Source organism: Penicillium daleae (assembly GCF_028827525.1).
Source record: "Penicillium daleae strain IBT 16125 chromosome Unknown utg000006l_segment0_segment0, whole genome shotgun sequence".
Taxonomy (NCBI): Eukaryota; Fungi; Ascomycota; class Eurotiomycetes; order Eurotiales; family Aspergillaceae; genus Penicillium; species Penicillium daleae.
Genome location: NW_026623154.1, coordinates 570,851 through 586,563, shown reverse-complemented (window position 1 = coordinate 586,563; position 15,713 = coordinate 570,851). Strand labels below are relative to the sequence as shown.

General features: G+C 45.4%; 3 protein-coding genes across 3 annotated transcripts; all 3 read right to left on the bottom strand.

The window, feature by feature from the left end:
• Nucleotides 1-714: 714 nt before the first annotated feature.
• Nucleotides 715-2,593, bottom strand: N7458_005996 (uncharacterized protein; the record flags this gene model as incomplete). Its single annotated transcript, XM_056909378.1, has 5 exons — nucleotides 715-1,303; nucleotides 1,377-1,598; nucleotides 1,697-2,033; nucleotides 2,087-2,346; nucleotides 2,406-2,593. 5 exons carry the CDS (start codon nucleotides 2,591-2,593, stop codon nucleotides 715-717), a joined length of 1,596 nt encoding a protein of 531 aa, XP_056765082.1.
• A 10,202-nt stretch (nucleotides 2,594-12,795) lies between these two features.
• N7458_005995 (hemolysin-III family protein) lies at nucleotides 12,796-13,257 on the bottom strand (the record flags this gene model as incomplete). The annotated part of the gene is made up of 1 exon (XM_056909377.1): nucleotides 12,796-13,257. The coding sequence occupies one exon, from the start codon at nucleotides 13,255-13,257 to the stop codon at nucleotides 12,796-12,798; it is 462 nt and encodes a 153-aa protein (XP_056765081.1).
• A 1,179-nt stretch (nucleotides 13,258-14,436) lies between these two features.
• N7458_005994 (hemolysin-III related protein) lies at nucleotides 14,437-15,343 on the bottom strand (the record flags this gene model as incomplete). Its single annotated transcript, XM_056909376.1, has 2 exons — nucleotides 14,437-14,468; nucleotides 14,950-15,343. The coding sequence occupies 2 exons, from the start codon at nucleotides 15,341-15,343 to the stop codon at nucleotides 14,437-14,439; spliced, it is 426 nt and encodes a 141-aa protein (XP_056765080.1).
• Between the last annotated feature and the right edge of the window lie 370 nt (nucleotides 15,344-15,713).

Sequence of the window (15,713 nt, the reverse complement as noted above, 5' to 3'; positions counted from 1 at the left end):
GGCTTATTCACCTACGTTAGCGTTAGCCTTATATGAGTATCTCCTATTCTCGTATCCTAAGCAGTTTCTCTACCCTCTATCTCTACTATCAGTATGCTAAGCACCGCTTTCTGTCTGGATCCATTTTACTAATAGAGTCCTAAACTAAAGCTTAGCGTCTGTATATCTATCCTACACTGGTCGCTATCCAAGTCCCGTTTCTATAACGGCGACCCTACCTATTTGCCTTTCTAGTGACGTGGGTTTGACGGCCCCAAAAGCTTATTCTCCTAAAATCGGATACTATCCCCTTCCCCACCGCCCTCCGGCCGAGGTTTATGTGGACGACCCTCGCGAGGGTAATTCCGAGGTCTACTCGAATTCAGAATCGATAAAACAGGCCAGCTTAGAACATAAATAACTCAACAACCAGAAAATATAAAAATAATTAAATTACAGTTTTGAAATCCTCATACTTTGCCCAATAGATAAGTTTGATTATAAGTTCCAAGTCTTAAGTGTTATATTGTCTTAAAGTCATGATTTGCTAGATAGAGTATACATAGATAGGTCGCAACCCTCTGTTACCACACATCAACTATCTGATGAGACTTGAATAAGAAGCTCCAGTCTCAGACATTTATGGAGCTATTATATCCATTTTGGCGTATTTCCCCAAGCAGCTCCTAGTCCAACATCTAAATATCCTCCGTCTGAGCGAGCGACAACAAACTTCTATTTGACCTTCTTATAAATCACGACTGCGGTTCCATCCGCAAGAAATTCGTGCTGTGGAACAAGGCGATATCGCCCTATAGTAGGCAAGAGTTTCCACCATACCGCCCAGTATACCACCGCTGTGACAAGAATAACAATGCCCACCACAGACGAGAGCCAGTACGGAAGCGATGTATCGCCCTTCCCACCTGGCGGTCGAATAAAGGGCGCCACAAGCTGGAACGACTGGCCAACCAAGAAGAAGAATGCAACTGGCCACCAGACACGGAACGGGCGCTGCACCTGCGGCGCTTTCCATCGTAGGTAGAATAACCCTAGTACCACTAAGAAATTAATCACGCTGCCGGGGTAGCCCTCTAGATCCAAAATAAAGTTGTATGCGTCGCCGAAAGGAATTGCAACGATAACAATAAAAGATGGGATAAAGTGCAGTAAAAGGCCTGATGACGGAGATCCAAAGGGCCAGCTAGAGGCCCAAAACTTTGGAAATGGAATCACCCCTTCCTTGGCCAACTCCTGGTTCACTCGGGCTTGTGCGAAAGTGACAGTCAGAACGTTTCCAAAGGCGGAAATGGCAATCAGTGCACTGACAGTGAGGTATTTTTAATTAGCATTTAGACACACAGTAAGTCAATGAATGAAAGGAGAAAGACAGATACCTCAACGCGCGTTTTCCGGCCGATCCGAAGACTTTTCCGAAAAAGAAAGATGCGACGGTGGTACCGCTGGCGGCGACCTCTTCAGGGGTTGCGGCGGCATAATACGCAACATTGGCTAGCATGTATAGAACACCGCAAATTGAGAGTCCGATGGGAGCTGCAATCTTCAAGGTGCGGACCGGGTTTCGAATTTCATTTAGCACGTATGCGGCGTTGCTCCAGCTATGTTAAGAGAAAAGATCAGTAACAAGGCTTATATGGTATATGAGACTTCGATGACAATAACTTCAAGAGGCCAAGGTATATGGGTCATCGCTTACCCAGCGTAGGAATTCATCACTTTGAACAGTGCAATCGCATATAAATTACTCGACGTGGCCGATCCCTCGAATGAATGGTGAAAGCTCCTGTAGGGGTCTGGGATATTTGCGACCTTACCGCTGAGGACCACCCAGCCCGTCACAACAACGAATAGCAGGAGAATGATCTTGTAGACCCCGATGACATTCATCCCGCGAACACCCCATTTGGGTAGAAGTGTGTGAAGCAGCGTGATAAACACAATTACCGCTATGGCAACTCCTCGTTCCTCCCATTCGGAAGCCTTTCTCCCTGCAGCCGCCCATACATATGACGCAAAGACAATGCATCCGGAGGCTATGACAATTATTTAGCGGGTACTATTGCTCGGCACAACTGCAATAACTCACCCGTAAATCCTAGCGCGATGGCCTGGACCGCAAACACCACGGTGATTAGTAATTTCGGCCGTCTGTATGCCGCCTCGAGATAGACCTTTTCGCCTCCGCTACGGGGGATCATACACCCAAGCTCAAGCCACACACTCAAGCCAGACCCAGCCAAAGCCAGGCCCAGGAGCCATAGCAGCATCGCGGCGCCGACGCTACCCACGCTGCTGATCACAGAAGACGGCGTGGAGAAGATACCGGTTCCGATAATGCGACCCACGCTATTCTCTTCCGATCAGCTATTGATTCAGAAATTGGACCAATGATGGAAGCCACTTACATCAAGAAGATAGTTGAAAATGTACCCAGATGGCGACCCAATCCACCACTAGTAGATTCCTCAAAGCCCAACTCCCCGGCCTGCACATATGTTCTGTCATTGCTTATTTCCGTCGAGGACTGTAAATGGGCAATATCTTTTAGGGACTGGGTGGAGTTTTCCGTCTTGGCTACGTTGGTGTCGGCCATGGTTCTAGAAACGAGGCAAACGGAGGGTCAAACGAAATAAAACTAGACGTAAAGGTGAGACCAGGAGCATCCTACTTTTAGGGAACAAGGGCTTTTATGGATACCTTTTTACGGATGTTTTTTCAGCTGATTTGCGCATTTCTGCAATGATTGCGCAATGATGGTGTTCTCAGTTCTATCGATAGAGTCATTTGCTCCTTCGGGCTATTCACCCGTTGGGCCAATAATATCTCTGCACGCCCCATTAGCGGGGCGTTCTCTAACCAAGTTCAGCAGATCGCAAGCAGAGTGGGGCGCTAAGACAAGAAGTCTGTGTGCCAGGGGAGTGTTCTGTTTTCCGAAACGAAATTCTCTATATTTCCTACTGCCTCATGATTAAGCTTTCAGATCCTTGTCCGTCGGGCCTTGAGTGAAAGTTTACTGATAGTATCTATGGCTGGTTATTCGTAATTAGGATCCACTTAAACCAACTAATGCGGTGACACACTTATTCAGTAGGTAATGAATGCATTAGACCAATGAACCCACTCCTCAATTTGAGCTGACACGTGAAGCATCGATCTCTCTGGTTTAAAATCCACTTAGGTATCATGGATTTAGTTTTAGTACTTATTTGGTTTTACTACCAGCTGATTTTAAGAAAATATAGAGCCAGTTTTCTACATAGCGCACCATATTGTCTGATGCTTTAGTACATTTTAATCATATTACTAAATTCATAGCCAATTACGTTATCTATATATGGAAGTTAATACTCTGAAAAAAAGAAAACTAGTTCTCTCTTCGTGGTATGATATCCTACCATAAGGCGATTTATAGATGTCGGAGCAGCAGGATTAGTGGATGTATATTAATTTAACTAAATAAAGCGATTCTTACATGTTACTACCTAATAATTAGTCTTAAATCTCTAAAATAAGAGATAAAGAGTACTAATTCTTAACTAAAACCTTATTAAGTCCCTAGTAGCTAATATAGAGGTAAAGACTCCTATCCGATTTTAGTATAAAGAGGATTAGGGCCCTTACTAGGCTTTTAGATTCGCGTATATAGTCGTTCTTAAGGTTCTTATTAAGGTATTAGTATAGTTTATGTCGGTATATGTAGGTGGGCCTAGATTGCCAATTTGAATTCTGCCTGCATACTAAGCAATTTTCCTGGTTCTATCGCGGAAGAATACCATCTTGTGTACCCCTAGAATCTGATCCTCAACGATCGTGTCAACATTGCCTGAATAGGCTGAAGAATGTTCAACACTCCAAAATGACCTCGAATGTTCTTGATTTCCTTATGTGATATTTGCCATGTTCCTCATGTTATAAATTTCATTCTGTTTCCTAGTTAGAATGAACAAGTTTGATATCCTTTTTATCTCAGGAAGAATTGCCGGGCATAGTAGACCATCTGAATCAACCTTCCACTGCTTGATTCTTCTGTCTGATCAGCCGATTGTGATCTATCTTGATTCGTCTCTCTTCCATAATCGTGCCTCTAAGATTAGTGCGCACGAACGATTTCTACCACGGTTTTATTCACCAGACGCAATTCCAACAGTAAGTAACGTACTTCCCACATGACCGGGTCACCCGGTTGAGCGGGTCACCCTAAAACACTATACTAAATGCAATATTTCACAACTTCAAATTTCAACGCTTAAGGCTGATTATATGATCTTATGGTACCTCAGTATCAAATATATCCTACTAGATATTTTTATAAGCTCAAGAAATATTCTAGGGTGTGATAATATGGATATATATAACTACATCGCTCGAGCGGAGCGTATTTTTGGTAATACAGCTAAATAATCATTTTTTGAATACATAAGCTATGCTATACTAATTCTTATACTAGGAGATCATAGTATACTTAGAATCAAGCAAAATTATATTTTCGTTGTTGATATATTATGACTTAAAAATCGCGTTTAGTATGGTGTTTTGGGGTGACCCGCTCAACCGGGTAACCCGGTCATGCGGGAAGTACGTTAGGTCAGACTTGCTCAGTGAGCGAATCTAAGAGCTTATATAATACTCACTGATCAGATCAGGGCGCTCAGAGACGTGCTTAGATCTACTCAGTGAGCAAAAGCGGCGAGGGTCTAAGCACTAAAACGGAAAAGGAAAGCCGAGATTTAGTATAGGAAATCCGGTACGTAGGGCACTATAGGTACCATTTTTCCTCTGCCAGGTGGGGCTTTCCTATCTTAGCTGCCGCCGCTTTAATGAGGGCGCTCAGAGTCAGGCTCACTGAGTAAATTTCAGTCTGGGCTCAGACTCACTGAGCTGCTCAGTGCCATCACGTGATGATCAGTGAGGTCCAATGAGCGCTCAGTGAGCGCTCAGTGAGTGCTCAGTGATTGTGATTGGCTACTCACTGATCTGTCCCGGATTGATTACTCAGGATTTATCCAGGGCATCTATTGAGCACTCAGTCGACACTCAGTCCATACCTAAAAGAGCGCTTGCCCCACAGTACTGTTTATCTTGCGACCTACTTTTTTGATGGACCTAATTTTTAACCGTGCCCCTGTTTTTTGAGGTACTCGATCTTCTCGTTCCCCTCTCAAAAAATAACGCACTGGTGCACGATGACACAACAATGGAGGACTTGGGTCCTATCTGCCATGCACCGGCGCAGAAAAAAAACCCTTCCTCAGTCATCGGACTACTAAGATCTGTGTCCAAGTACTGAAGTACAAATTGAAGCTATGTCTCTCATCTCAAGCTCCCGCACAGATTTTTCTTCATCCTCTATTTCAATAACCCCCTCAATTGATTTCTTTTGACGTTTTGTTGGGATTCTTTCAGTCATGGGTCGGAAGCTCTTCTTTGCTCAACAAGATGACAACGCCAAAGAGAATTGCCGAAATCAACTAGCAAAGAGCGGCTATATTTTTGGCGCTCATGCAGCTGAGGACTCCATCCGAGAAAAAGACAAAAGGATACCTAAGACAAAGAGGATGTATTCCCAAGCTGTCCGTCATTGGATGAAGTGAGTTGGGACGCAATTGTCCATGAGGAGTGCCCGCCGTGTGAGTTACTGACTTGCTCATAGCTTCGTTGTACAACATGGAATCAAGGGCTACGAAATCGGGCCAGGCTGTCCGACTCCAGATCATACGCTCCTCAAAGAATTTATTCGCTGGTACAGTCATTTTGCGCGAGGCAAGAAAAGCAAAAATGGACGGCCAGTGATGACATCGGTCCTCAACTGTGCTGAAAGGCTATTTGGTGGGTTTGAAGAAGAATTGCAAATCAAAATTGTGATGGAAGACCGGAGCGAGATATATAACGTAAGCTGTTGTTAAATCTCACAGTGCAAGCAAAACTAACCGCAACACAGTGGATAAGGAGAACATTGGCAGGAAAGGAAAGGTGGATTGAGAATGTTGAAGATCCAGACCACAGCTTTACCAAAAAGGATTTTCTCCGAATGATATCGTCTATGTGGCAAGCGGATCATCGCCGGTTCATGCCTGGATTACTCAAGGCTATCATCCTGCTAGCTCTTCAGTTATATCTGTTTACGGGAGCAAGAATTGGAGCTTTTATACCGGCTCATGAAGATAAAAAAGAAAGAGGCCTAAGATACAAGGTAACGACACTGCGACGTTGGGATTGTGCGTGGCTAATTTCTAATCAAGCACATCGATCTGGTTTTGTTTCCATCGTCTACGTCACCTTGGAAATTAGAGTGGAAAGTCAACCAAGTGTGGCTGAAAGGGAATCGAAACCCAGACTATACGGTGTAAGCCCCTACATATACAACCTTGAATCAGCTGACTTAAATTGAGAGCTACTCGCTGACCGATAATTAAGGTTTGGAATCGGTATACGTGACACCAAGAGACCACAATTCGCTTCTGGATATATTCTCCTAGCTATTGCCCTACAGCACGGTGCCCTATTCGGCATCGAAAAGGTAGAGGACCTTGCCAAGTTTGACCTTTCAAGCGGAAAGCCCATTGAGTTGCGCTGGAAGGATGAATATCTGGAAAAGCCTGTTCTCAGAAATGTCACAGCCGACGGCCCACAAGACGTTCCGCTCCATAAGGAGCGATTTTGTGAGTTACTACGCGGAATAGTCACGACCGCCGGGTATAACAAGAGTGTGACTGTTCACAAAATTCGGAAGTATCTGGGAAGTGTAATTGAAGGTGAGGCAGTCAAAGCTCACATCCTGTCGAAAGAGAAAGATTTTGCTAACAGCTGGCATAGGAAAGCATGGTTCTGCCTTAGTATCTCAAATCTATGGACACAAAGATGCGGGGACGTATCCTAAAGACTATGTATTACATTGCTCTTCAATGGATACAGTCTCAGCTGTTCTGGGCGAGGAAGACCAGTCAAGTCACATTGAATACTTCCAAGGATTTGAGAAATTTTATGAGCGCGGACTTCCGGGGGAACTGCCGGCGGAAGTTGAAGAGAATATCCTGCAGAAGCCAGAACTAGTCGAGATCAGAATTCGGATTGCGGAACTTGAAGCACTCAATAGCAGCAAAGGATCTATAAATGCCGAACGGTTGAACTACAGAAAGGCATTAGTTCGATTCCGACTTTCTGGGTTGAAGGAATACCAAAACCGCTGGATACGGGAAAGAAGAGACCAAAGAATTCTCAACAAGGGGAAAGAAGAGCCAGTACTTGAGGATGGCGACGTTTGCACGCGGGCTCAGGCCTTGATGATGTCTGAATTTGCGCGAGTTTCAACCTTGATGTCTTCTGACAAGGAGCTTTCCTTCAATGAAATGCTTCTTTTCGTGGAAGACCTAAGAACTCATTGTGATCGCGATTTCGATGTGGTTTATCTTCCACATGAAAGTCCCATTCGAGGTCGCTGCCCCACTAGAGGTTGTCACAAAGAGATCAAATGGTGAGCTGCTTAGTCATATAATGATGGAATTATGCTAATGTTCTTAGTCTGAAAAAAACTGACCGCAGTGCCCACATTCATAACTGTGTTCGACGCGAGATGGCCTTGCATCTTCAAGTCTCAGAATCAAAGTTGAAATTTTGCTACGAGTGCATGAAGTGGTTTCAGTCAAATCAATGGCGAGATCATTGCTCTTTCCACCTCCAGTCATGGAGAACTCAGCACTGTGAGGTGGTCGTTTACCGCCACACTGTGATCCGTCCCGGCTACTGCCCTTTTTGCCTGTGGAACGAGGAGGGTGCCGCAGAAGATCGATTAAATTATTGGCTGAACAGTGGCAATTTGAGGCAACATATTGAAGAACAGCATATGAATAGATATCGGTGTCATGGAACGAAGCCACTGTGCGGATGTGGTCAAACGTTCGACGAAGAACGTGGCCTCCGACACCATTTGCACGACACCCACAGGCTAAACAAAGCCATATGGCTAAGTCCGAAACGCCAGAGGAAGAGAAAGCATCCATGCAAGGTGGAAGCGCAAATGTCCTTATCAGAGCCAGAGCAGGGCCGCTCCAAGAGGCTCCGCTTCTACCGCTATCCACCTCCGCGTCACGAATATGAGCATCAATTGGCCGACACCACTTTCATGCCTGTCCCCGCGCTGTGTTCCTTTGTGGAGGAGCATCCACAGTACTACAATTGTTCGAGTTTGAGTGATATGTCAACTAAAAGCAGCAGAACTAGCTCAGTTGGTTCCTGCTTTTCTGCAGCAAGTTCTCCACTCAGCTCGCGACCAACAACTCCTGAATTGGAGAACATTGATCCGAGAATCCTCGGGCCTTTGGAGGTTCAGAAAGGACACCGACGTCAGCTTTTTGATCAAGGTTCTATGCAAACGAGCTCCCTTGAAATCCCGCTGGATGAGCATGATATCAAACCATCCAATAATGCAGCACATTCACTGTCTCGTAGTCATGGTGTTGATATTCAGCCCACTCCTATTTCCCAAGTGAATGATCGTCGTACTCTCGACCCGGCTCATCGCCACAAGGAGGATGCACACCAATCTTGTGATACCGTTGCTAACCAGCAACATTCTCTCAATCCATCTCCTAATGGGGCTCAGGTCAAGACGACGACACCCATTGAATCGCGAATTCGAGAAAGCCCATCAACGAATACTATTGCAAACGAAGTGAACGAGAAGAAGAAAAACTTGCGAAATAAACGCCGGATTTTCAAGTCGGGCAACCGCATATGTTCTGTTGTGGAGAAGGGGCCCGAAAGTCATCTTCCTGCCCATCAAGAATTCATCGATGGGACCACACCTCTTAGTTGGGATTGTATAACTAATCCCAAGAAACCTCTTACCCGAGCCCAGGCAAGACAACGACCGATACAGCAGATTTCGAACCATTCAGCGGGGAAGACACTTCGACGGAAACTTAAGTCAACGGAGAAACGGGAGCTTCGTGAATTCAAGAGGAAGAATATGACACTGAGGCAAATTGGGCCTCATTTTGCGGATGTAGATATGATCTGCTTACGGCAAGCTTGGATGGATATCAAACCTCCTCAGCGATGCACTCGATCACGGGCCAATCAGATAGGATAGTTAAGCAACTGTAATTAGATCAAAAGATAACCACACCTTGGTGGTTAAATTACGATTTACTTGTAAATTATGTATTTCCAATCATATCGACCCCAAGAGGATCCAAACTTTCTAAAGTTCGACGTCTAGCAGGCAACCGCTGGCGTGGTTAGTATACCAGTTTAAGTAATCATTGGCTGGCAATCATGCCACAAGAAATAAGTGCATGACAATCCCTTGTTTTACTGTAGAATTTCAACCCTTGATCGAAGATTAAAGATCGTACAACCCTTTTCGTCTTGCAAAGATATATATTACATTAAATTTACAATAACAATTTTGTTACAGCACTGCACCGCCACACTCCGGAGAACAGTTTTGCCTGAGGTTTGTGTAAGTGGTACTGTACTGTATAACTTACGTTTTGGCGTGACCAGTACAATACCACGAAAGACCGCCTGGCAGCCCATCACTCAATCATTCTGAACTCTGAATTGACCACCCAGGTTCCCGAAATGTGTTATGTCGACTTAATCGCTCTAATTACACACTTTGTTTGTCCATTCTGTTCTCCACCTTCTTACACGACTGATAACTCTTGCCTTTGCTTCCCCTTTTTCTCTCCCAAAATCTTTTTCCACTTTGCATGATCCGTTTTTCTTGTGCAGTTTTAGTGTATTGACTTAATTATGCACCAATATTCGCCACTGGCTACCCATTCTGTGCTCCTCCATTACCAGCGTACCAAGGGTGGTCAATTCGCTGTGCCCAGTTTACAAATGTAAATGTCCAATATGTCTAAATCCATATGAAGGCAATTTAATGTTCTAAATGCTGGCATTGTATGTCTTCTTCAGCCTACAGTATCGTATGGGTGAAGTTAGGGGATATTGACAGTATTTTTGAAATTGACTGTATTCATCTAGCCTTTTCATCCGTCGGCTGATCCGATCCAGACATACCATTCTCGACAATGATTTCCGTTTGAAACCCTGGAGTCTGAAGCTGAAGTAGCGGTAAAATCATAAAGTTTTCCTGAAAACTAAGCTGTTATTGTGAATATTTGTGCACTATTGATGCGCGAGCCAGCGGATTGCCAATAAGTGATCAATAAGATGAGTGGTTAATTGAGAGTCAGCTACCTTGACGGACAGGAGCAATGCATAATTCAGGCGGTATTATCATCCTTGGGACTTTGGTTGTTGAAATTGGACTGACTTGTCTTGTCTGTGGTAATAAAGAAGTTTGTGCGGGCTACATGGCGGTGTAACTTTTATGCGTTGCAAGAGAGTTTGTTTCTGCCAACGATAATCGGATTTGGCTAAATTATCATCCCATTTATTACACAGACAGCGCGTATTTCTTTATGATGACCAGTTTAACATAGTCAATAGATGCAATTGGAAATGAGTAATCTAATTTATTGGAAATTGGCAGGCTGTCCATGTTCCACTTGGATTGGGCATGAGCGGCCAAGTAAAAGATGCATCAACTTTGATGACTTTAGACCTGCATAAGCAGTATGCTAGGTCTCGATGATGTCGCTAAACTATTGATCGAGTAGCTACTCAATCAAATACCTCCGAGTTTTGAACATGGCCAATTAATTATTCTTTTTGAATGTCAGGGTCATCTACAATAAATATCCTGCTGTCACCATCTTGTCCTTGTATCACATTTTCCTGTGGTCAAATTGTTTTACAACCACACTCTTTCCAAAATGTCAAGCTCTCTCTCCAATGGCTCTATCGGTCAAACTTGGGACTATTCGCTCTGGGCATGCTGTGACCCCACAAATATTTGTAAGCCTCCATTAATGAGAACGTGATCTCAAGAATAACATTGCAATAGGCTGTTGTGCTTGTCTATTTCCATGGAAAGACGACTTCGCGGTTGAAGGGAGAGAGGGAAAGCCATTGTAACGTTGATGTAATACGAAAAATTTCCTCTTGCCAATAATGACACTGACCATACGCTTCTAGTGTTGTTCATTTTCGTTACTTACCACTTGCGGGCTCTACTGGATACCAGTAATGATGCAAAGAACAAAAATTAGGAAGCGCTTCCACATTAAAGGCTCACCCTTCAGAGATTGCGTGGAGTCTGTCTGTTGCACTTGCTGTGTTTTGGTGCAACATGAAAAACAGTCTCAAGTCCAGACTAATAATCAAGAGGGATATAATTCGGTGACTCAAATGGCTTACCCAGGGAATCAAAGGACTTGAGCTACATTATCTGGCGTGCTTTGTGGTTGACTATTCCGAACCGAGAATATGATCGATGCTTTTTCATGGACAAACAATATTGGAATAATTGTGAACAGCCTCACCGGCTTGATATTTCAGGGCCTGAAAATAATGCTTATCCATGAACCATCTATCACAAGATACCGAATACCCTTAAACCATGACTATGTCAACCGACAGTAGAGAGCGGCTCGATCCGATTCCAAACTTGTCCATGATAGCGACGCTAACCACAGCGCCATCCACCCCCTCTATCTACTGTAAGGATGGACTACACTCATTCTCGAAATCGGCTTGACCAATACACTCATAATGATTGTCTTCTGGACCCACTGCCAAGGCTTTATCGTGGATCATCTATTGGGCTGGACGCATCGAGTTGAGGGCCCCACGTTTTGAACATCACTGTACAAGCTCGGGGGGATCAAACCGGACCGCAACTTAATGGGGTGGGCCCAATAGTTGATCCGCGCTAAAGGCTTGGCAGTGGGGCCAAGAAAGATAGTCAAAGAGTGTACTGGTCAAGGCAATTTCGAGAATGACTGTAAAGTCGGTTTCCTATACTTGTGCTCAGTCGTAGGCAGCAGAGTCAATCTGTAGGCAGCAGCTGTGCTACCTTTTGCTAGTGTTGATCACGCTATACGTGAATTCGTTCACGATACCTGATCTTGACAATACTTAAAGAAATCTACACTAGGAGAACAGATTTCAAAGAGACAAGCAAGTACTGTAAGATTCGCCTGCACATAGTCGAAGGCATCCAGATACCCTATCAACTGGACCACAGCGGCGCATACCACCAGGACGTGGAAGATCGAATGGGAGCCCCATAGGTCGAATTTGCCTTGATATCGACTTTCGGGAAACCTGGTCTTCAGAACCACATGTGTTAGTATAGGGCCAATTCCTCTCTTGTGTGAGAAATTGGGAGAGTTACTGCATAAAACGAAGTCCCAGATAGAAGGCAGCCTGCTTTTGCCAGAGTATAGGGGAAAGCTTTTCTCATCATCTGTGGCATGCCAAACACATTGAGCCCATGAATCAAGGGCGCAATACCGGACAAGCCAATCGCCACGAACATCAATGCTCGGAAGAGGCGATACTTTGGGCCCTGGAACTTGGGATGCATTGTCATGAAGATGGTCAACGTCCCCAAAACTCAAATCTCAACCCAAGAAAGAAGAGTGTTAGACGTGTTAGACTCAAGTACCAAGTCTGAGATGAGGAAAAACAACAGTGTGCACATGGAGCTTAACTAACCATGGACCAGTAGATATTGCGTGGCAAAGGTTCACACCAGAAAACAATGTATACTGTACTCCCAAAACAAGGTCGCCCAGTATGAAGACAATTATACCTAGCATGTCCAGTCGCAGGCAGAAATGTTTCATGTGCTGGGAGTGGTTCATCAAAGTGTGGTACGTCGTCGACAACGACAGGCACGTGACGGCTGTCAACATGAAGATGGAGAAAGCAATGATATCAGCGCCGGTGACCCCGGGAGTATCTGCTGGCAAGGTACCGCTGGATATACCACTCGCCGAGCAGGAACAAAACGGCCGGGATGAGGTGAGAATAGAGATTGACTGACTCGTTGTGAATATACGACCAACTGCAGAACGAAGCGCGAGCCGAGCCCGAGATGGGCCGATAGCCATGGAGAATCCACTTGTTGGATTTAAGTCGGAACCATTCCGGCATCTCATAAACCAAGAGAAGAACTGGGCGTCCTGCCTTGTGGGCCTTGGATGCGGTGTCGCTGATAGAATCCATTCCCTGCCCTTTCTGCACCTCTGGCAGCTGCGGGGACGGAACTCGAATACGGAGAGCGGATGGCATTTGCTGTCGTGCCTGATGATAACGTGATGTGGGGAGGCCAGATTTAGAGAGTAAGTGGAAATGCAAGATGAAGAACGGGATGCCCTCTTGCTTTGTTTCTTGCATTGTCCCCCTTTTATTCAGTTGTTCTTGCTAAGGGCCAGCCCTGTTGTTAGCCGCGTTACCAGGGCCCAACATGCAGCAATCCGGCTCGACACATCCAATGCCACTATCGTCCAAGAAGAGAGATCTAGCAGGATGCAAACGGGGATAAAGACGCGGTCAGGTTATCCCGTAGCCTAGAAATACCTGTAGATGATCTCTGGCAATAGCCCCGACCTTGACTTCATGACCGTGGTGCTGTTCACTATCCTGGCACGTGGTTACACCACTCCAACAAGCCTTGTGAGATTTTATTATTGCTGACCGCACCTTTTCATTACTCATTACAGCCCCGACGGTTCGCCTGTGTGTGACGGAACAGGCAGGAACCAACCAAACCGGGTTGTTCAAGCCAGGATAGTCAACCTCAAATTGTGCAATTAGTCCTCGCGACAAAAGCGGGGATCTGCATACACCCTTGGCTCAATATATGGCCACAACGTCGTCGTAGCCTGCCTACCCAATGTGGGAACCGACCCTGCCGCGACTGTCGCGATCTATGATAAACACGTTCCAATCGATCAGATTCGGACTTATGTTAGGAATTGGCGGCGGAATTCCGTCGAAGGTCAATCTGGGTGGATGTGGTGGCCAGCCAACCGGTTACAATGGGGAGGCTGGAATGGGGTGGGCAGTTTGTCCATGCGGGCTCGCTGAACTGACCTCAAACGCGCTGCTTAATGCTTCGGACCTACTGAAAAGTAATTATTTAGAATGTAGTACATACCCCACCTATATTAATGCCTGTGGACGGAAGTACCGTGTTATAAACACTAATGAACGGTGACTGTGTTTGTGGACAATCACGATCTGCGACTAACTCAAATATAACTAGCGCGTTTTAAGATGGGGTTGGAGAATTATTTTCTGAGTGGACGTGGGGGAATCTGATTTCGAACATGGCAGTAATACTTTAGCAGCTGCCCTAACTCTATCGTACCTAGAGATGTTCATTTGTACAAATGCCTTATAGAACATAAGTGCGAAGTAAAGGTTCATTTTGCTCAGTCAAAACCCTGAAGCTGACAAACATCCAGTGTATGATAGATTGTGAAACCTTGCAGGAGAGCAGTCTGGTGTACGTATATTGCGCATAAGATAGTCACATGAAAGATCTGGTGCGAGCTTCCCCAAATATCAAACTTATTCGGTGCCAAACGCTCGGGAATTCGGAACTGTAGATATTCGTCAGAATTTCTCACAGTAACTTACCTCTCAGAGAATGGAAATTGCGGTGAGCGTGCAGACATACCGCGTATAGACTGACTCCAAGTCCGAAAAACGTAAGCTCGAGCAGATACCATTTCATTCCTGAGTATTGGAGCATATGATCAAGGCCGTATAGTTGGACTCCATGAAGCAAGGGTATAAAAGACGAAGCGCCAAAATTAACGAAGACACACAACTTCACTTTCCGCCAGCGCGGAGTTTTGAGCAAGGGATTATAGAGTAATAGAACACTGGTGACAGTACCTGTAGTCAGGGTCTAGAACTTCTGTCAGTACATCATTGGATTTGATTCAACTTCCAGGAGGTTGGGGTGTGTGGTGCTGATTGCTCCGAGAGACTCACAATAGCCCAGTGCAATTTGCGCAAGCTTGTTTCACAGAAGAATACATAATAGATTGTGCCTACTGTCATAATGACAATACCGACCAAGTCCATTCCATGGCCAGAACTGTTCTACTCGATGCGAGTGGGATTGCACCAGGTGGTAAAAAGCACTAAGGACCAAACAGATCTCTGCGCACCAGAAGTAGATTCCAAACACAGCGTAGTCCATGGACGAGACATTTAGAAACTGAGGCTCTCCTAGATACTGCATCAAGGTAGTTTCGGCGAGTGGTAGGAGCAGCGCCCCGATCAGATGAGTATACACATTGCAAGACTCATTGTGCAAAGAGGTCAGGCTGTTAAATATGTCCATATAGTCTGCTTTCGCTGGTCGATAGCCACTGAGGATATACTTGTTGTCGAACTGCCATTCAGAGATATCCTGCCATGTTACAGTTCGTGCTTTATCCTTTGGCTGGTTCACGGGGTACAGCATGTGTGTGTGTGTGATATCATTTACCCTGACCCCTCGCGAGTTGTATTATAAACCACAGCCCACTAGGCTAGGTGCGGATTCGTATTTTGGCCTAGTTGGGTAAACCAACTGGTTATGAGCCCGAATTAGCGTATCCTTTGTGCACGCTGGTTCAAATCCTAGAGTCAGCATGTTTGAGCACCCAGCGCCACCAGAAGAAGGCCTATGATTGGCCACACAGCCAGGCGGCATTCTTGGCCAGTCGGTCTGCAGCGTCGTTTCCTGGATTATCACAATGCCCTGGCATCCACTGAAGGCGCAGCGCAATTCCCACCGCTAGAACCTCGGCGGCAGCCTGGAGGATCGCGTGGACGATCCGTTGTCCTGACTT